General features: G+C 40.6%; 1 protein-coding gene across 5 annotated transcripts in view; it reads right to left on the bottom strand.

The window, feature by feature from the left end:
* Nucleotides 1-7,543: 7,543 nt before the first annotated feature.
* LOC5568434 (voltage-dependent T-type calcium channel subunit alpha-1G) overlaps nt 7,544-22,897 on the bottom strand; it is a 113,235-nt gene continuing 97,881 nt past the window's right edge. For all 5 annotated transcript variants that reach the window (XM_021850463.1, XM_021850467.1, XM_021850466.1 and 2 more), the window contains 5 exons: nt 22,709-22,870; nt 22,428-22,646; nt 22,174-22,366; nt 9,379-9,842; nt 7,544-9,319 (listed from right to left, as the gene is read on the bottom strand). In XM_021850463.1, coding sequence (XP_021706155.1) covers nt 7,955-9,319; nt 9,379-9,842; nt 22,174-22,366; nt 22,428-22,646; nt 22,709-22,870 — 2,403 coding nt within the window. In that variant the 3' untranslated portion in view covers nt 7,544-7,954. The remainder of the gene's footprint in view (nt 9,320-9,378; nt 9,843-22,173; nt 22,367-22,427; nt 22,647-22,708; nt 22,871-22,897) is intronic.

Raw genomic sequence — 22,897 nt, 5'->3', positions numbered from 1 at the left:
GTCACGTGAGCACCATTTAATCTGATTGAACATAAAGCATTGAAAAACGCATCGTTCTACTTTTTACAATGAAAATGAATATTTGGTGCATAGAAAACTGTAGCCCTTTTTTCATGTTTGTCAGGAAAGATCGAAGGTGCACAACAAAAGGAAACTACCGATTTTCTCGAAGCCTGCCTTGATTGTTGTTGGCAAGCTGGAGTTATCTTGTAGTTCAAAATAACGTTGTCTTATATTTCGTGTGTAGTATCGGTGCCTCCCTCCCAGGGTGACACCAACTTGAAACGGCGAGTAGGCTCATGGCGCGACTGCCTCCGTCCCGTTAAAACCTTGGCAGGCCTCTGGATACGTTCAGAACCCGTCCATCTTAAGTGATGAGTACTAGGCTCGGATGACCATTCCCGACCTACGCCGATCCGGCTCTGAACACGATCCTCATAAGGGATCGTGTCAACCCTAGCATGGCCTCCCTGCTCGCATAGATAACCATGGGATCATGAAAGGCGAATAGCGGTCTGGAGGGGGGACCCTGAAGAATGGAGAATATAAATAACATCGGAGAAGGCGCGGCAAATCCGTTTGCCAGAAGCGGGTTGGTAAGATCACCAACGCTTCAAACCCAACAAGCGCATCAGCAGCACGAGGGCGAGCAGGAGCAAATTAACGTGCAGCAACAGCAGCAGTTTTGTATGTGGTCGAAAGTACCAAAACTACCGAAGATAGTTACAGCGAAGAAATTTGTGGAGGAGCTGCACGAGTATGTCGACAAAAGAAGCAATGTGTACAAAGACATCAAACTGTTGGTTACGAAGATCCAAGGAGCCCTTGGAGCGGCCGTCAAAGAATGGAAAACCCTGGAGGCGAGGGCTGATACAGCCGAAAAAGAGATTGCGGTAACCAAGTCCGCGTTAGAAGCAATGCGAGCGTCTGCATCGCGAAAAGTGGAAACGAGTACTGTAACGGGGGAAGCCCCAGTGTCGAACAAAAATATCAGTAGCGTGCAAACAACGCCCTTCTTCACGCCGAAGAGGGCAAGAGCGTCACCAGAAGATGTTAGATCAGGTGGCCCAAAAAAGCACAAGGACACCCCCGGTACTGGGGTATATCCAACAACCGAGGAAGCTACTGAGGAAAACAGCCAAACTCCGTGGCAAGTGGTCGGAAAGAAGAAAGAGAAGACGAGTAAAAAGAACCAATCCGAAAATCGTGTGTCCATTAAGGGGCGGAACAAGGGCGAAGCGCTCATTCTTAAAGCAAGTGACGATTCGTACATGGAGATTTGCGTGCTATGCGGTCGAATCCAGATCTCAAAGAGCTAGGAGAAGACGTTCAAAAAGTCAGGCGTACCCTGAATGGTGAGATGATCCTCGAGTTAAGAAAGGAGTCAAAGGCAAGCAGCTCCTTCTATAAAGAGCTAGCCGAAAAAACCATGGGGGATAAGGTGGAAGTAAGAGCTGTGTGTCCGGAAGCGACTCGCGAATGTAAAAATATGGACGAGATTTCAACGGAGGAAGATCTGAGGTTAGCCATGCAGCAGCAGTGCGCATTGGGTAACGTTCCAATGTCAATTCGCATTAGAAAAGGCCCCAGAGGGATGCAAGTAGCCTCGGTCAGGCTGCCTATTGACGCAGCGAAAAAGGCCCTCAAAACCGGCAAGATCAAAGTCGGCAGGTCGGTTTGTCCGATTAGTGTGTCTGAGCGTTTTCAGCTGGTAGCGTGCTTTAAGTGTCTCGGGTTTGGTCATATTGCACGGTTCTGCAATGGGCCAGACAGAAGCAAACTGTGTAGAAGGTGTGGAGAAGAAGGCCATAAGGCGCAAGACTGCCAGAAATCACCGAAATGTCTGATCTGTGCTAACAACGGAGACAACAAACACGTCACAGGAGGCCCAAGATGTCCGGCCTTTAAACAAGCGTCTGCAAACATGTCACAGTGGAGATAGCACAAATAAACTTGAACCACTGTGAGGTTGCTCAGCATTTGCTGGGGCAGTCCGTAGCGGAAATGAAGTGTGACGTAGCTATCATTTCTGAGCCATATCGAATCCCACCTACAGATGGGAATTGGGTAGCAGATACAAGTAAAACAGCGGCAATTTGGACGGTTGGAAGATACCCCTTTCAGGAAGTGGTGGAATGCACAGAAGAAGGCTTCGTAATCGCCAAAGTTGATGGTGTGTACATCTGTAGTTGCTACGCACCTCCGCGATGGCCGTTAGAAGAATTCAACCGTATGCTAGACAGATTAACGGAAGAGCTTACCGATCGTAGACCATTCGTCATAGCCGGCGACTTCAATGCTTGGGCGATCGAATGGGGAAGCCGCCTCACTAACGCAAGAGGATGCAGTCTTTTAGAAGCATTAGCAAAGCTAGATGTTCATCTAGCCAACGAAGGTACCATCAGCATATTTCGTCGGGAAGGCAGAGAGTCCATCATCGATCTCACTTTCTGCAGCCCGGGGCTAGCAAGACACATGAACTGGAGAATGTGCGAAGAGTATACCGGTAGCGACCATCAGATTATCCGGTACCGCATCGGGGGCAGGTTCCAGCCAGTATATTGCGAAAGTCAGACAGACGTACGAAGGTGGAAAATGGCGAACTTCAAGAAGGACGTGTTCGTCGAAGCGTTTAGACTTGAACACATCACTTTGAACATCAGTGCAGACGAATTAACGGCAGCACTAACTCGTGCGTGCGATGTAACCATGCCGAGAGTTGGGAAACCAGCTAACGGTCGCCGTCCAGCCTACTGGTGGAACTCGACCATTGCCGATCTACGTGGGAGCTGCCTACGAGCCAGAAGAAGGATGCAGCGGGCTTGCAACAACGCTGAAAGAGAGGAACGGAGGTTAATCTACAGAGCAGCAAGATCCGCACTTAAAAGCGAAATCAGGCTTAGCAAAAAAGCTTGTCTTCAAGAACTCTGCGACAAAGCAAACGCGAATCCGTGGGGCGACGCGTACAGAGTAGCCATGGCGAGGTTAAAAGGACCAACCATGCCACCGGAAAAGTGCCCGGAGAGAATGAAAGTTATTATTGACGGACTGTTCCCGCAGCACGATGTCACAACCTGGCCGCCCACTCCTTACGGAGTGCAGGATGGAGACTACGAAGAATCTCGAGTAACAAATGAGGAGTTGATCGGTGTGGCGAAAGCCTTGGACACAAAGAAGGCCCCAGGACCAGACGGAATCCCAAATCTGGCTCTGAAAACAGCGATCCTCGAGAACCCCGATATGTTCAGGACCACACTACAGAACTGCATTGACGATGGCAGCTTTCCAGACTCCTGGAAGCGACAAAAGTTGGTGTTGCTACCAAAGCCGGGTAAACCGCTTGGCGAATCTTCAGCGTATAGGCCGATATGCTTGCTGGATACGTCTAGCAAACTGCTCGAGAGAATAATCCTGAACAGGCTTACGAAGCATGCGGAGAACGAGAACGGGCTGTCGAATATGCAGTTCGGCTTCCGGAAAGGAAGGTCTACTGTGGACGCCATCCAAACTGTTGTGGAAACCATGGAGGCAGCTCAGAAGCAGAAAAGGAGAGGAAACCGTTATTGTGCGGTGATCACACTAGATGTGAAGAACGCTTTCAACTGCGCTAGCTGGAAAGCAATCGCCAATTCGTTGCATAGCATGAGAATACCTGAGTACATATGCCGAATTCTGAAGAGCTATTTTCAGAACCGGTTACTGATATACGAAACAGACCAAGGAGTAAAAAGTATTCAAATTACGGCTGGCGTTCCTCAGGGCTCTATTCTCGGCCCGACTCTGTGGAATATTATGTACGATGGTGTCTTGGAATTGAATCTGCCCAGGGGCGTGAAGATTGTGGGCTTCGCGGACGACGTGGTGCTATTGGTAGTCGGTGAATCAAGAGAGGAGGTGGAGGTACTCGCCACCGAGGCGATCGAGACTGTAGAAGATTGGATGCGGGACAAAAAGCTGACGATAGTTCACCACAAAACTGAAGTGGTTATGATAAGCAATCGTAAGGTTGTGCAGCAGGCAAAAATCACGGTTGGTGATTGCATCATCGAGTCGAAGCGAGAAGTTAAGCATCTGGGGGTGATGATTGATGATCGACTTAACTTCAACAAACATATCGACTACACAGCTAAAAAAATGTTGTAAATTTAAGTTTATTTTCATGCACATATTTGGAGCATCAAAATAAACCTAAATTTCAACGACCAATCCATTATTTTTCAATCGAATTCACATTAAATTTACACGGTCATGTAATATTCAACCATTTCTAGTTGAAAATTGAATGTATATTCATTTAAATTTACATGATACTGTAACAACACACGAATTTGAATTATTTTTACAGTAGACTTCAAATTACATCACATTGAAAATTAAATATTTTTTTCTGTGTATGTATGTGAAAAAGCAGCGAAGGCGATAGGGGCATTATCCCGGATCATGGCAAATGACTCTGCGATTAAAAGCAGCAAGAAGCGGCTGCTAGCGAGCGTCACAACATCGATCATCAGATATGTAGGTCCAGCATGGGTGACTGCACTGAAGACCGAAAGGAATCGATCGCGTCTGAGCAGTACGTATAGGTTGATGGCTATGCGGGTTTCAAGTTCGTACCGCACCATTTCATCGGAGGCAGTCTGTGTGATAGCAGGGGTGATACCTATCAGCCTTCTTCTCGAGGAAGATCGCGAGTGCTACACGGACCGCCACACAAGAGGAGTCCGAGAAAGAGAACGTGCTGACACCATCAGAAAATGGCAACATCAGTGGGATCAAGCTACGACTGGCAGATGGACACATCGTCTTATCCCAAGTCTGTCGATGTGGATAAGAAGACCATATGGTGAAGTAAACTTTCACCTGACGCAGTTTTTGTCTGGACATGGTTGTTTCAGACAATATCTGCACAGATTCGGTCACACAAGTTCGGCATTCTGTCCCGAATGCAGCAACACGGAGGAAACTGCGGAACATATATTTTTTGCATGCCCGCGGTTCGGCCTGGAACGAGAGGAGATGAAAGCCATTCTTGGTGAAGATGTAAACGTTGACAATGTCATCCAACGGATGTGCAACGACGCGGATATGGAATGCGGTGAACAGGATAGTAACGCAGATAATGTCGGCACTACAGCGGAAGCAGCGACATGAAGCGTAAAGATCAGTGCTTGGCTTCGGGTCGTCGGAGCGCCAACGAATCGGAAGCCATTCTCCAACCGGAATCGTCGGACCGACTTCGGCACTTGAATGTCAGCCTGACGAAGAAAGAAGAAGAAGAAGAAGAAGAAGAAGAAGAAGAAGAAGAAATTAGTGCGGTATGGCCTTGGGTCGTCGGGGCGCCGATGAACCGAAAGTTATCCCCCAACCGGAATCGTCGGACCGACCTCGGCACCTGACAAGCCAGCCGACGAAGAATGAAGAGGAGCTTCGGGTATGTAGGGCACCCACAGTGCAGACGTCATCCCCAAACCGGAACTGTCGGACCACCTCTGCAACCCGGAGACGAAGACTGCGCGTGAAATTTCCCCTGCGATATCCGCCGGTAAACGGGGCCCCACAGTGCGGTAGTTTTCCCCCACCGGAACTAGTGGACAACCTCCGTCGCCGGGGGGAGACAGGAGGACCAAAGAGAGCGAGAGGGAGTCAGCCTAAGAAAGCAAGAAACAGAAGCGGAGATCTTAAAGTATGGCGGCGTTAAAAATTTGAAGCCCCCGTTTCCCGAAGTAATACCATGAGGTAGTTCCGGGGGACACATAGGCTTCTTTCCAAAAGCTGATTATATGTGGTGTGATTGAGTTTTTTCCCCTTTTTTTCCTCTTTCACAACAACTCAAGCGAGCCGGAGTAGTTATAAAAGACATACGAATGAGAAACATAGAGCCAAATCCCAATCGGCGTCAAGACAGCCGTGGATGGTGAATGTTTCTAGCTTTTGCTAGAAGTGCGAGAAATCTATAAAAAAATAAAAATTACCCTAGACTTGTAGAACCTAGACACATATAGATGGAAGATTGGGCAGTAGTACCATGAATTACGCATTTACTGCAGAAAGCCTGAACTAGACTTGCTCAATGAAGAAATCAGAAGTAGTAGATTGCTATTAGTCAGATAGAGCACATCGCAATGTAAGAAAACAGGAGTAGAAAGGAAAATAAGCACCTGAAATTTATCGGAAATACATTTTCTACAATATAAAGTGTTGTTCGTTAGAGTGCTTTGAATTGTCTGCTCTAAGTGCGATAATTAAGCCCTTAAATTAAGGAAATCTACTTCCGGCTAATCAGTCCAAAACTGATAAATTGGTGCCCAACATAGGTTAGTAACGTATTCATGCAAATCCAATCCCACTGATTTCGTTGAACATCCTTTTTTTCATTGATCATTACTTTGAAAATTTGACATTTTGAATTCACTCTCAGTACTGACGGCCAAATCGGTATGTTTTTGAGCGACCGATTCTCATCACCAATTTGCACTGCGTCTTACTCTTGTGTTGGAGTTCCTGAAACCGATCTTGAAGATAGCTCGAGTACATTAAATACGGGTGAAATTGATCAACGATATCATTTCTTACCAATAATCAACATAGTCTGCCGTACATGATCGTTGTGTGAAGTAATTATTACAGATCTGAAGTAATTGTGTAAACAATGTTTCATTTATATCTGATATTCCTACACTGCCGAACAATCGGCATAGTAATGACAATAAGACGTGCTTACAGTTTCGGTAGATGCTTTTCTTTGATTTGGAAAAAGTCTACTTTTTTATTCCATTTTAATTTAATTATCAAACATTAGTTTATGAAATCAGTGTTCATGAAGTATTTCCATAAATAATTAATTGGTAACAACGTTTGGTTACCCGAAACTTAGTATATCGTGTTGTTTTTGAAACAAACCATCATCGTACCAGTGATCAATTTCACCCAGTAAGGCATTTACATATTTTATAAGTCAATAGTTAGTTTTTACGCTAAATTCACTTATGATAGACAATTCCGGTACAATAGCCTATGAGATACCGTGCCGCCCTGCCTAACTTTTTTACTTGTATTCAGTTGAAATTGATAGCTTTTTAGAAAACAAAAACTAACAATTTCAACAAAAAATTATGGTCCTGTCAAGACATGTACACATTAACACTTTCAGCCCAAAATGTGTCCTTCTAGTGAAGCACTACAGTATATAAAGGATCCGATTGAGCTGTCGGATAACATGTTCAATGAACAAATCCATGACTGTGCGGTTAGTTCCGCCTGGCATTTGAGCGTATTGTGCTAAAAGTTGTGGATTCGATCCTCGCTTTAGCCCTGGAACTATTCGTCACGTATGTTTTCTGACTATGCTCAAACCGAAATGTGCAGCAAGCGTTTTGTACAATGGACGTAATATGCTTGAAATGTGGAAGCAGTACCTCGGCGAACATTTGAATAGTAGCAAGGATACACAAAAATCTTGCAGAGTACGTCAAAGAGTCCATAGCTTCGAACAATTGTCGACAAAGCTGTCAACAATGAATGTCTTGTATTTTTATCGTTCAATTGTTGAAGTGACTCTTTCATTGAGAAAGTAGTTATCAACTAAAGAATGTATAACTTAAGATGTATTGATTCAATTCACTTCAGATGTTGCTCCACTTAGCACTAGATAATATCAAGATTTCTCGACAAGGCGGATAGTGTTAAGGTTCTTGTACCTTAAACGCGATAGTAGTACTATTCGATCATCTGGAGTGTGCATGAGAGAAACATAGAGTTTCTGTTCTTCATTTCCAACTTGAATACATGTTCCCACGTAAAACTACGCCAATGCAATACTTAACATCGTAATATCACCAAAATACAGCTTCTGTGATGCTTTCATGGTGTCTGTCTCTAAAAGCTAGTATTCTACCTAAGCACTAAAAATGCTCACAACATTCACAATTGGGTTTCAACAGCTCAAACCCCCCAATTAGATCTTCCGTCGCTCGGAAATGATCCTCAGAATCTCGCAGGATTCGGATTTTCGCACAGCATCGTAACTTTCGTCCTGCACCTTCAGAAGATCGTACGAGTGATCGCCACCAGAGCCGGCTGCATTCGATACCGAAGGCAGCAGGAGCGAACTCTCGTTGGTCTCATTATCTTCGTCCAGTGCCACTTGTTTGAACAGTTGCTTTGTGCTGCCTGAACGACTTTTTGGCTGCAGTTTGGGTACGGATAGAAAGGAGGATTTATTGCCACCGAGGTTGTTGAGGGCAGTGGAGGCGTTTGAGAAATTAGAAGAACTAGTGTTGGGCGCAAGCGTAACGTTGTCGTGCTTGGCGTCTTGATCAAGACTTAATTGACGATAGTCGGGTTTGTTGCTTTTCGTCAACGATTTGTTGGACGAAATGATTGTCGACAGTTTGGTATTGCTTTCCGCTTCTTTCGAGGGTTGGTCAGACTGATTGTCTTTCCATTTGTTTGAACCCTTCGTTGAGCTCGGTTTATCGGGTTTTCCCGATTCCTCCACAATTTTGTGCGGTTTGCTAAATTCATCCAATGAAGCTCGCTTATCTTCGTTATTTTTACTAAAGAAAGATTTGTTAATATGGATTTTCTTGTTGGTATTCTTTGTACTAGAGCTTTCATTGACAGAATTGAAAGACTCGTCGTCTTCATTCGGAATATCGTTTTCAGCAGTTTCGTCATACGAATTGCTGTTTGTATAAGAATGTTGTACATTGAGATTCTGATTAATGTATTGAATAGTTTGCCGTCGATGAATGTTTAATTTTTTCTCCGCAACTGGAGTGCTATAAGTAAAGTTAGATGGCAAAGAAGACACTTTAGTGAGAGGCCGTTTTTGCAATTGCTTTTGGTCGTCATTAAGTTGCATACACAATGCTTGTTCCTCCTCAAATTCTTGTTCACGTTCGAATTCCCTTTCCAGCTCTGTTTCAATATCTAACTCATCTTCCATCTGTTTGTGGCTTTCTTCAAGATGCTTCATAAGAACTGCAACCACCACGTTGACCAGTACAAACTGAGCCATCAGTACAAATATAACGAAAAATATGGGAGCTATTATAGTACTAACACAACAATTCTTAACACAATCGGCAGCATCGTCACAGTCGTCTCGAAGTGTGTCCTTCATGATCCCATTCCAGTTATCTCCCGTCGCAACTCTGAACAACGTCAAAAAGGCCATACCGAAGTTTGCGAAGTGGGCATGCTCGCCCAATCCCTGGCATGGCACCTCTTCGGAACATTCCAGTCTGCCGAACAACTCCACTCCCAGTGCCGCAAAAATGAAAAACAACAGGAAGAACAATAGTCCCAAGTTTCCGACCTGCAATACAAAATTAGTATTATACACTTAGTCCTATAAGCTGAACCATAGATAAGTACCTGTGGCAACGCCTGCATCACCGTGTCCAATAATGCTCGTATACCTTTCGCCATTTTGAGCAGTTTCAGAACTCGAGCTATTCGAAGCACTCGCATGACTCGTATGATCGTAGGATTTATGGGGATGATATTGGTCTCGAGCTCCTCCAGCACGATGCCCACAATGGACAGAATCACAATAGCCACGTCCAGTTGGTTCCATTTGTCTTTCATGTAGATCTTCAAGCCCAGCGCCACCAGTTTCATGATGGCTTCCAGTATGAAAACCGCGGTGAAGAAATAGTTGAATATCTTTAGTGCGTATTCCAACGCTCGAGGCATCATGTAGTACTCCATGGCCATCGTCACCACGTTCAAGCCTATGACGGCGGCTATTGCCAGGTCGAAGTACTTCGATGTTACCACGTTGTGCACGAACATCCGCAGTGGCGAGTAGTTGGTGTAGTACGGCGGTTCGTGCATTCCTGTGGGAGGAAATAGCGTTGATTAGAGTAAACAATATAATTTTAAAACTAAAATTTTAAATTTACAAAGCAACATTAAGTTTGAGAGTCGTTTCTACAATAATTTCAACGTCATCCCTTTATTTTTGAAATTGTTATAACAATTTCAATATCGTTACATTCACTCAATTATAATAAAAAATAACCGTTTCTGCAAAATAGGCGAATATGGAGATTTCTGGCAGGATGAAGGAGTTGCTGAACAGAATTCTGTAAGGTTTAGCATCCTCACCTTTATTTTAGAAGATTTTAGTGATGCATAGTGGGACGCGATGGATTCCGAACAACATCCTGAATTTTCCTTGCAAGATTATGTATGTTTCCAGCAGAATATTGTACTGGATCATTTAAATGAATGATTCGAAGTGGCTTCCTATGAATTGCTAACGGACTTTTGAGAGCTTTTATCGGAATCTTGAGCGTTTCAGTGGAATCTTATATCTAGTTGACCATGAACATTTTGAACAGGATTCTGATAATTCTTACTCAGCGGAATCCTTTCAGTCAGTGCGAGGAAATGCGGAAATGTTATTTTGGTTGCGCAGTGATATTTTAGTATTCTAAACGATTTCCTAGGACTGCTAGTGGAATCCTTTGGATCTTAGGATCCATTCACAAATTCCATAACGCTGGAGGGGTGTCCTTGCGTTGTTACGGTTCGTACAAAAACAGAAAAATATCAATACAAAAAGCGCCACAAGGGGGTTGGTGGGTATTCAAAATAACCAATTGGGGGTTGTAAACTTGAGTTTGAAAATGTATTTTTTAATATAATAAAATCGACTTGAAGATTTAAGTAAACTTCACTATTTTAACACGCATAGTATACCATTGTTAAACAAGTTTACAATGCATTGACGTGATACCGTTTGTTCGTCCATATGTGTACTTTAAATGTTTTTTTCAAATTTTTCAAAGATGAGAATCATCTTTAGCGCAAAATTTTGCAATAGAATCATTGCAATTATTGTTACAGCCGGAATTGTTGGAAGCCAACCAGCATAGCAAAACTTAACTTCCAGTGGGAACATAATTATCTAATGTTCAAGAACCGACAATCCAGAAAATCGAGTCTAAAAGTCAAAAACGAGCTTTTCTTTCACTGTGAAGATTTAGATAACCAAATATGTGTGAACATCTTTTTACTTTTTTTCAAGTAGGAACATCAAATTGTGGTTTTGAATGATTTTGCATACTTCGATAGCAAACTATTTTTTCTGTAGGCATGGCTTATACGGGAGTTCATATGCTCTAACAATAGTTGTAAAATTTGGTTAAATACTACGCTAACTGAAATATTTTTGATGCTTCGGATTCTGCATCTTATGTTAATTTTCCGTTGAACACTTCACAAGCACCGCGCTGATGCTGAGTACAAATATAGATCGATGTTGTACAAAATACAAAAGCGCCACTACTGAAGTATCTAAAAGTCCCCAGTATATCTAAATATTGGACAAACTTCCCACACAAAGTTTCCTATAGTGATACCTCCATAAGTCGATGTTCCATGACTCGATATCGACTCATGGAACCATACTACAAACAAAATTTCATGGTTACTACGATGGTCCCTAGAAACAAAATGATTGCTGTTCCATGACTCGATATTTTCATGAGTCGATGGTCCCTTCGATATCGACTCATGGAGGTTTCACTGTATTTCCTATTTTTTTTCCTAGTTTTTTTTAATAAACTCTTCAGAAGATCTGAGAGATATAACTTCGAAGATATAACTGTAAAAATCACTAAAATTTTAGTGCTAATTTGAACCGAACTAAATTACTGCTGCGAAGTTGCATAAGATGTGTAGTGATGAGTTTCAAAAATATACTTGATTTTCCTATTTTTTTCGGCTCTGGGGGGAGGGGGGGGGTGGGTTGACCCCTAAATCCCCCCCCCCCCCCTGGTTGCGCCACTGAAACAAGCCCTTAAGAATTTTCAGCGGAATATTATTTAAAGCAGTGGAATACAGTAATTGCTCGATTATATCACAGATTCAAAAAAAAATGGCATGATTATACCGAAGCGTGATATAATGAACATGTTTTTCTACCATATAATTTTCATGGTTTATGTTGCAGAAATAGAACAATTGAAATGAAAAGCACGTAAAAGATGGTTCAAATAGATATTTGTTGGTTGTTTAGGTTTATTTTTCAATGAAAAATGTATGAAATTCTTACAATTATTGTGGCGTGATAAAAACGAACAGAAAACCGTGCTAAAATCGAGAGTGATATAATGAAGCGATATTAAAACGAGCAGTGATATAATCGAGAAACTATACTGTACTTAGGGCTCTGAGGCTGGCCACCCCGAAAATATTTTTAAAATTACTAAACTCTTGAATTGCATCCAAATTTCAAACTTTTCTAATGGCCATTGGTAACCCATCAACATCAGTGGTGCTTCTAAAACTGCTTAATAGAAATTTTATTAATTTTTATTATTTTATTATTAAGTATTCAGTAAGAATCTCTCTATGATACCCTTAGAATCATCGTTCTAAAATCATGTTTTTGAACCAGTGAGATATTCATCCTAGATTTTATATTAATCCTGTTCAGAATTCGGTTGGAGATCCACCCAGGATTAGGTGGAAACTCGGCCCAGAATTTTGTAAAAAAAAATAATTGAAGATTTTTGTGGGAATCTTGTCCAAGTTTTCCGTTAAATTAATTGACAGGATTATTAAGAATCAACCTTTTCCCATCATATTTTGTTAAAACTTGTTTGGAGTTCTGCTTTTCTGGCTTTTCTCAACAAATAGTGAGGGAAGTAGAAACATACTTCTTTCTAATGTTAATAAAATTATTCTGACTACTAAAAAATATGGCTTCTTATTATGAACCTCAAACGCGTATCGGCTCCAAAGGGTACATTGTTCCGGATGATTGGAGACAAGTGAGTGTTACTGCCATCCAGGAAAGCCTGCGTCGGACTACAACTCTTACCATCCTATTGCGATGTTGTCGTGTCTTTGAAAGTTGTTATCAAATGGCCTTCTCTAAGATACTCAATTTGGATTCCGCAGAGTCAAAGGAACGAGCATTGCTTTCTACTGAAATTCAACTGGCCTACGCTCAAAAAGAACAAATGGGTCTTTCTCGATATTTGTACAATTTGTTGTCTGAGAAGCACACGTTTTTCTCACATTGAAACTTAACAACTTCTCGAATAAGTTACATGGTTCACCACCAGGGCTCATGTTAAAGCCCTTTTCTTTGCAAATTTAACGTAACAGAGATTGATGATTGTCTCATGGGAAATTGTTCGCTAAGCTAGCTTATGGATGACGCCCTTGTTTCTGTTACAGGACCAGAGGCGGACAATCTGCAAGGACCATTGCAAGATACTCTGGACAATTTGTCCGCTTGGGCTGTAAGCTGGGTATCGGAATCTCTCCGAAGAAAACTGAGTTAGTTGTCTTTTCTAGGAACCGTGATCCGTCGGAACTAAAGCTTCAGTTTACGGTTAAGGAACTCACTTACTCTGGTTTGATTCTAAAGGCACCTGGGGTATCTGTATCAGAAGTGCCAGCAACGAATCAACTTCATGCGAACACTCACAGGAACATGGTGGGGAGCCCACCCGGATGATCTGATAAAACTATACCGCACAACGATTTTGTTGGTTCTTGAATACGGTAGTTTTTGCTTCCAATCCGCCCCGAAAACACACATTCTGAAGCTCCAGCGTATTCAGTACCGCTGTCTTCGGATCGCGTTGGGCTGCATGAATTCGCCTCATACCATCGATTTAGAGGTATTGGCAGGAATACTGCCTTTATCAGATCGGTTCGAGGAATTGTCGTTAAGGTTCCTCATCCGCTGTGAAGTGTTGAACCAATTGGTAATTGAAAATTTTAAGAAGCTAATCGAACGAAATTTTCAAACAAGATTTATGACATTGTACTACGCGTGCATGACTGTGGAGGTTAACCCTTCTTTGAATCTTCCCAATCACGGTTGCTTCCCTGATTTCTCAAGTTCCGCTGTAATTTTGATCTGACCATGAGGCAAGACATCCGTGGAATTCTAGATCTGTTTAGTTCAGAGCAAATAACAAAAAAAATGCTAGCAAGTACGGTCACATCATCTGCGATAGAAGGTTTTACACCGACATGTAAACTTCAGAAACCTTGCTCCGTATATTTAGCAGAATAAACTGTTATACAACACGCATTACAGGGACTTGCCTCTTTTCCCTCTGATCAATATTTAATTTTTAGGGATAGCCTTAGCTCCAAAGAGGTTATACGTTCAATGAAACCAGTGAAGCACTCCCCGTATTTTCCCAGTGAAATACGATCTAAATTGAGTGCAATATTGAATGATTCATATACTATACTATACGTTTAGGTCCCTTCACATTGTTTGATTGCGAGCATTGAGAAAGCGGACTCGCTTGCCACGGTGGGCGCTATGGAAGGTGATATTTTTGACCGACAACTCGCCTCCAATGATTTTTTTTTTCAATTGCTCGTCAACATGCATTGGTCTGCTGGCCGAAAAAATGGGGTGTCGGAGAATTAGGCAGGTGGTTACATTCCAATCTCCCGCAGGTATCGAAGAAGCCGTGTTTCAAGGGATTGGACTTACGTCGAGACTTTATTAAGATAATGTGTCGACTTATGTCCAACCACTACTCTCTAGGCTCTTATTTCTATCGAATAGGGCTCACAGATAGCAATCACTGCAACTGCGGTGCAGGTTACCAAGATATCGTAGTTTGGGAGTGCCTCGAATACGGTATTGCCGTATCTAATTTTTGTACATCCCTCAGGGCCCAAGGGAAACCAGAAAAGGAAGACATTAGAGATGTGTTGGGTAACCTTGACCTTATGTACATGAAGCTTTTATACTGTTTTTTTTTTTAAATAAGCTGACATCTGTGTGGGATTCCCCCGTCTAGTCGGTCTACTTGTTCACCTTGTGTCCTTGTCCCGAAAACCGTCTTGTTGTATCGTTACAGATTTTCATTGCCTACTCTGCGTTCGATTCGGAACGACGTAAAAGGAAATATCCCATTATCCTATCCCTCCCTTCAAAAATATTGTTACCCCTAACCTCGACCAAACCGCGAGTGTTAAGGTTCCCCAATATACCTAGTATATTGATTATGATTAAAGAGCCGTGTCCCTCTTATAGGTCTTCAAACTCTTTGCGGGCCACACAAAATGACGCCACGGGCCGGATGCGTACGTTGGGCAACCCTGTTTTAGGGTATAGAGTATTCTTGATGGTACTTGAAAGAAGAAGAAAAAAGAAAGCTCCCAGTTAACCGTTTGTCTGTGTTTTGGGGCCAATTTGATGGGCTGCAACTTTTTTGTTAGTGACCCGATTTGTGAATTATTTTCACACGTTGGTGCATTTCGGCGAGTTTTTTTTTTATTTGCGCATGAAATCTATTAACTTCTTAATTTTAATCTTAATTTAATTCAAATTCAAATGGGGTTTTCAACTTTTCCACAAGCCTTATTAAAACATGCTTAGTAGATTACTGTGAGATATTTTACGGACATACTCAGCAGATTTTCTGGCGACACGGTTGGCGAAATCCTCATGAATACTTGAGCAAAATTCTTACAATGCGGGTTCCTAGAGAGATTTTATGCACAATACAAACAAAATTTCTTTACAAATATTTGTCAGATTCAAAAAGAAATCATTGATGCACGTTTGATGAAATTTTGGCAAAGTGTTTGATCCTTCGACCTTTTCGCTTGCTCCTGCGGGGGCGGGCAAATGGGAGCAGGATCAAACGTTTCGCGCGTTATTTGCGAAGTGGAATGAAAAAGTTCCGCAATTCGTTAGTAGTGCTTGATCATTTGATCTTGTCGCTTGCTCATGTGGATGCAGGCGACGAACACTTGTTGGGCGTTCTATACGTTCACTGAGTAATATCGCGAATCTGGTTAGGCGAATTCATTTCAAATTATACATTTATCGTCTACCAAAACGAATCCTTTACCCAACCCTTTCCCATCTCCATACTCCTTATGTTTACTTGTGGAATTGCAGAGGACTCCTCGGCTTTCAAAAAACAAGTAACACGTCTACATTTCCCTCCGATCCCCGAATTGACCTGCATTCGGACGCAGCCGGCGCCGTGCTGTTAAATGTCAAAATTTTTGGAAAAATTGAAACGCTCATAGAGTTTTTCCATGCAAAATATAGTATCAGCAAATATGGCCAACCGATAGTAATTCAGAAATGGTACCAGGAAAAACAGTTTCAGATAACTTGTAACGTGAAATTCATAACTTTTAACAGCACTGGTTATAATAATGAGAGCACCAGTACTTAAACATTGAGGATGCTAATGGTCCTGAGTAGCGTCTGTTGGTTCCTTGAATAAGTACAGCTATTCTTGCAATACCGGAGTTGCAGTTACTGCTCAACTCATGCTCGATTTTGGTAAGTTATGAGATTCAGTTAATTCATATACTTCATGTTATATAGAACCAGAGTAGTCCGCGGCCACAAAGCAAAGCTATGCTGGAAGTGCTTGGGATTGATACCCGGTTGATCTAGGATTTGTCGTAATGAAAATTGCCTTGATTTGTCTGTGCATATGGTATCATTTTGCCTACCACAAGCAAACGATTGTTGGAGAATTTCTGAATAACTGCTTAACAATTTAAAAAATATATATCCAAAAAATTTGAATTTTGAATGTCACGCAAAACAAATATCGAACAAACAATGTCAAAACTTGCACAAATAATACAAATATGCTTGGACAACTTTTGTAAAATAGCATTAACTTCCAAGTAGTGCTATTTGTGATCAAAGTTGGTATTTGGTTTGTTAGTTATTTTATCCCAAAATCACAAGTGTTGTGTAGTACCTAACACTCATTGTTGATGTCAGCATTGTATATAATATTAGAGTGGTTTAAAAAATCGTTTTTGCTCCACATCGCTCATTCAATTCAAGATCAAATTCTTAGTGTCCTCCCAACACTTAAGCTCATTCGGGTAAAAACTGAGACCGCACAAGCCTTATGTGAGAAGCAAGCAATTCATTCAATCGGTCTTAGTGTTTGCCCATGTGCTCTTGGGGATTAGAGCTACGTTAATACTGTGAGACACATTCGTCAGCTACAACTTTGCCCAAGACCGTTTCCAAATCGAACGCTTCAGTAGTTAGTTATTGGTTTCTGTATGAATTGAAGATCTTTGGCTATAATAATTGAGCTGCTCTGCAGGCATCACTGGATATATGCAGTGAAACATAGTAGCCATGATTAGTGTGTGCTATCTTTCGCTCCAGATTAGACTGGCCCTTAAACAAAAAAGTTGTAAAATTCAACGGGGCACCCCCTAGATATGTGCCTTAGGGTAAGAAAAAAGCTCTCTCAAAATTTCAACTCATTTGGTTGCTCTCCCAGCTGGCGCATTCAATTCAAAGTTTGTATGGAATATTCGTCTCAAATATATTGAAAATTGACCCTTTGTCACTGTTTCGTCTCGTACACTAGTTGATCGCGTTCAATTGAGCCCAGAATGACAAATTCACTAGTTGATACGCTAATGAACATAGTTGCCGAAGGTTGTATCTGGATTTAAGCTCATTTTCATTAAGCTTTCAGTTGTTGAAACTTAGGCTTAGATCAGCACTCCCGTACAATCACACATGTGCATGCACCTTATGCCGCAGCTCGCCCAGCGTCATAGGTGGCTATGATGCGCTTAGTGGCTACCACCCAGCTAAGTTGAAGAAACACTAAGCAATATTGTAAATCTACTTCAGATAGTTAAAACACCAACTTTATCAATTTTAATCATCATACAACCTTCTACAATATTGTTTGCTATAGTATCAAGTAGTATTTTTGACATTCTGGGTTCAATTGAACGCGATCAACAATTTTCTTGACTCAAACAAGAGATGATGTGCTGTTTCCTATATGTTGGAGCTGAAAATCCCATATTAACTTCAATTCAATTGCGCCAGCTCATGGAACGACCAAATGAGCTGAAACTTTCAGGAAGTCTTCCTCTAACCCTAAAGAATAATCCTGGCGGGTGCCCCGTGGAATTATACAACTTTATTTTTCTCCCATACTAAGGTGGGCCAGTCTATTCCAGATGCAGCAATGTTGCCTGTTCAGAAGATAAATTAGCACTGGTGAAGAATTTCCTATTAGATATAAATCAATAACTAATTACTGAGACGTCCGATTCGAAAACGGTATTATTTATTTGAATACTCAGAATTTGTTCTAGAATCGAAAGAGTGGTGCACGGTGTCCCGACAGACCGTTATTATGTAAAAAAAATTGTCCATCAAATCTGAGCACAGGGCTCGATTCCTGAGGTCATTCTGCACCTCTGGGCCAATTTTAAAATCTCAAGAAATCATGATTTTAAGTTTTTTACTTTAAAATTCAATATGATCCATATTTAAATTTTACAATACCGTCGTGCGGGGTGACATTGGGCCACAAGGTTAACTACAAAAACGCTTAAAAAGTTGGCCAAACTGTTCTCAACTAGTATACAATTGTTATTTTTGTTACAATTAGAAATATTTACAACTGGCTTAACTTACCAGAGTGGCTTGAGTATATTTTTACATGGCTTAAACCTGTAACCTTAGTTTAACCCCTCTACCGGCAGCTTCATTTTTTCCGCAAAATTCAAATTCAAATCGTTATAACTTTTTTGTTTTTCAATATTTTTGCACCATTATTTCACAAGCTCTCAAAAAACTCTTCTAGTTTAAGGATCTGTGTCGATATTGATCATTGGTCATCTGTTTTTGAAAATACTCCAAAATTCCTTGGGGGACCTCCCGTTAATTTCTCAGGCTACAGAATTTTTATCGTATTCTGATATTCACTCTACAAAACAATACATTAATGAGAGTATGTTGTGAAAAAATTAAGCAATTTCGTGCAGCCGTCTTTAAGTAATGACCATTTAAGTTTCTGGAACCACGCTGGCCAAATAAAGATCTTGAAAACTTCAAAAAAACATCATATCGTAATTTTCAGATATCTCCAAGAATATCGAACCGATTTGTATGATTTTTTCAGAGAAGCTCCTTATTACCTGGCATTATATAGCCCATATTTTATTTTTTTGATAAATTGATCAAAAACAAAATGGCAACCAAAGACATTTTATATGGAAAATGTCGGTCCCCCAAGGAACATCGGAATAACTTTAAAACCAGATCACCAATAATGAATATCGACACGGATTCCTAAACTAGAAGAGTTGTTTGAGAACTTGTGAAAAAATGGTGCAAAAATATTGAAAAACAAAAAAGTTATAACGATTTGAATTTGAATTTTGCGGTAAAAAATTAAGCTGCCGGTAGAAGGGTTAATAGAATGAAATCTAAGAAATAAATGTCAATATACAATTGATGCCACATTCCATATACGTGAAACATTCATTGCAGAATATTATTAATTAACAGCTTATTTTACGACTTTCATACTAAGTGACCAGCCCACCAAAGTCTGCCGTATTTATTTTGCTTAATTAAAATTGCTTTTTGTACATCTGGTACTACTCTTGATGTTTACGTCCAGTTTTCCACGTTGTTTGTTTGACCCCCAAAACCCCCCCTTGGTTGCGCCACTGTGACTCATAAACTTCAAACAAATTCCCAATAAGTACTATTTAAGCATCAACTTCACTAGAAAGTCCTCTTTAAATCTGCAACCCTTCACTTCGTTTTATTTTTTTTTCGGGATTCATCGTCAATCTTTTTATTGACTTCTAAGTCGCGTTCGACTCAGTAACAAAAAAATAGATGTTACAGGTAATATCAAAGACTTAAAAATAAGACTTAAAGCTGATTAAGCCGACAAATGCAATCAGGTGTAAGAATTATAGACGAGGAACTTTTTTTTTTAATTGCATGGAATAAGAACAGATGAGTTTCTGAATGTGCTGTTCAATATTGCGTTTTGTCGCATATACTCCTTGATTCACTATTTCAAACATGGACAACTAGGATAAGCTTGTAATGCCATTTACTCTACCCAAACGTATATGGTTGCATGTAGAGAAAGAAGCAGGTTCAGATGTGTTGGTGCTGAAGCAGTGCTTGATTGAGATGTGGATGAATTTGTTCAAGAGCCAAATAACAATTGTGACGTATGATAATAATGTTTCCCTTGGAGTAAAAACACGTGTCATGTATAAAACGCTTATTCTTGGCTCCCTTAACACATTTATTTGAGAACAGGAGCGAAAACTATTGAGCGAATAAAATAGGCAAACTTCAGTGAGCTGGTCATTTAGTGCGAATGCCGGAAGAAAAAATTGCATCAATCAGGTGAAGCTCAGCGACCCCGTGAAAGACATCAGCGTATGATCATTCTGTTATTGATTTGAGCGTACCAGAGTAACCAAATCATTCAAAATTTGAAACAACCGGCTCTAATATAAAAGTATTCACATGACTCATCTGCTAACTATTATTGTGCAACATTTATTCTCAGATCCTTTTTTTAATAACAACATTGTTAATTATTGATTTATTTGGTTTACTTTTCAATCGGTTTAATATGGAAAGCAACAATCAATGAAATTTGAACCAGTAAACTATGAAGAAATAAGTTAAATCGAAGCCAAACATTAAGTTTTCAAGATCACGAATCTGGAAAACCAAACATCCGTTTAAGCTGAAAACCTAATCGACTGGTCAATAGCTGGAGGAGACCAATCGATGAAATCCTCTGCTCAAACGAGTATTCGGTTCTCCAGATTTGTGTTTTTGAAATTTGAAGTTTGGCTTCGATTTAACTTATTTTATCATTCATCTTCACCTTAAGGAGTGGATTAAGTTAAGCCAGTTGTAAATATTTCTAATTTTAACAACGGTAACAATTGTATACTAGTTAAGAACAGTTTGGCCAACTTTCTGAGCGTTTTTGTAGGTTTTTTTAGTCCCGACCAGACTGAAGAAACAAGATTATAACAGAATGTGTTCCCCTGATATGATTTTTTTATATCACCAGTTGTTATAAAACATGTACCGTTAGTAGTTAAAATAACAAAAATTCTAACAAAATTTGCACCAAATTAAACTAAAATATAACAAACCTTGTTACAATTATATCAAAATTATTACAGAATGTGTTGCAAGGATGTTACAAAATAACAAAATTATTAAAAACTGTGTTACTGTTTATGACATCGGATGTTATTTGCAACAAACTTTTAAATGCGATGTCAAAAATATAACAAATTTTGTTATAAATTTGTTACTAAAAATATAACAAGTTGAGAACCAAGCCATCTTGATAACAAAATTTTATCAAATTCTGTTATTTTTAACAGCTGCTGATAGAAATGCGTTATAATCTTGTTATTTGGTTCTGGTCGGGGTGCTATTGCAAAATTTTAATTTTTCAAATCAAGATTTCTCGAGATTCCTCCTAGGGATTTTTTAAAAATTGGCCCAGAGGTGCAGAATGACCTCAAGAATCGAGCCCTGTGCTCAGCTTTGATGGACATTTTTCTACATAATAACGGTCTGTCGGGGCACCGCGTACTGTGGAGCAAAACCGATTTTTTGAACAACTCTAATGTTATATATAATCTATTTTTAACAACAGCAACTGTAACCTGTCACCTCACGGTAATAGAGCATGTTACGGTATCTACTTTGAATGGTGCCGTTAAGGTCACCAAGAAAAAGTAATCTCGGAAGATGGATTAGAACGCAGAATTTGCTGGAAAACATTTTGGGTGCTGTCGTTGTTGTTTGATAGACGTTCAACGCTCCGTCATCGTAATCATCGTCATTATCGAAACTTCAAAAGCAGTTCTTCTATTCAAAACTAAACATTATTCGATGAAAATGTGTTGACTGTGTTTCTTTTGAAGAATAGAATACAGTGAACACATTATCCTGTAAATAGTCTTAATTTTGAACGCAAATACTGCTTTCGAAAATTCCGAATACAATGATGGATCCTCCCCCTTTGAAGGGACTTTAACCCAAAGATCTTTCGTGTCGTAAGCTTTGGGTGCGTATTGCAGAACTTTCCTCTGTTTGATATATGATTCAACTTTTCATCGTTTCCTTAGAAGGGAATCCATGGAGACGCGTGGTTGCTCATATGTATGTGTTCTCCAGTAAGAGCATTGAATGATAAATGAATCGTTCTGTTCGTCATGACTTTGGAAAATGAGAAAAATTCATATTAATTTTCTAACCCAGTAGATGCATTGAAACAAGTTCATGTGGTAATTTTTAAGTTCATCATTCCTTTTGGAATAAATCCAATCCGAATACCAACATTTAGGTCTACTTACGTCGCCGTTTCTTCTCCATCTGCAACGCCCGCTTAGCAGCGCGACGTATTTTCTCTTCCTTTTCCTGCTCTTCGCGGCAGCGATGAAAGTTTTCGACCACAACTCCCACAAACATGTTCAACACGAAAAATCCCACCAGCAGGATAAACGCAATAAAGTACAGCAAGCGCCACTCGTTGTAGTTTACGACTGGCTGAAATTCAAAATTTTATTAGTATTTGCGCATAAAATGGTGAAAAGGGGTTTCCGGTTACCTGTTGGTCAACACCGACCGCATCAAGTCCAGTGTACATAATGTTCACCCAGCCATCTCGAGAGGACAGCACAAACAGAGACATCAACGCCTTACCCAGATCGTCAAAGTTGTACTTCCGGTTTACCCAAACATTTCCTTCGATAGACAAGCACTCGGTCTTGTTCTTGACACCTTTGATGTTCTCCCCTTCGCAGTAGTAGAATGTTCCCTTGAACAGCTGGAAATCGATTCAATAGGTTAAGTGATTCCGCATTCAACTATTGGGATTGGATTAAGAACCTGCACTCCAAGAATTCCAAAGATGATGAAAAATGTGCAGCATATCAACACTATGTTTCCGATGGGTCTCAATGATGAAAGCAGTGTTTGAACCACCAACTTCAATCCTGGTGCTCTGTTGATTACCCTTAGAGGTCTAAGCGACCTTAACAATCGAAAGACCTAGTTGTCCAGAAATGCATAGGGTTA

This window comes from Aedes aegypti, chromosome 3 (genome assembly GCF_002204515.2).
Source record: "Aedes aegypti strain LVP_AGWG chromosome 3, AaegL5.0 Primary Assembly, whole genome shotgun sequence".
In the NCBI taxonomy this organism is placed as follows: Eukaryota; Metazoa; Arthropoda; class Insecta; order Diptera; family Culicidae; genus Aedes; species Aedes aegypti.
This window is presented reverse-complemented; position numbering and strand designations above follow the sequence as displayed.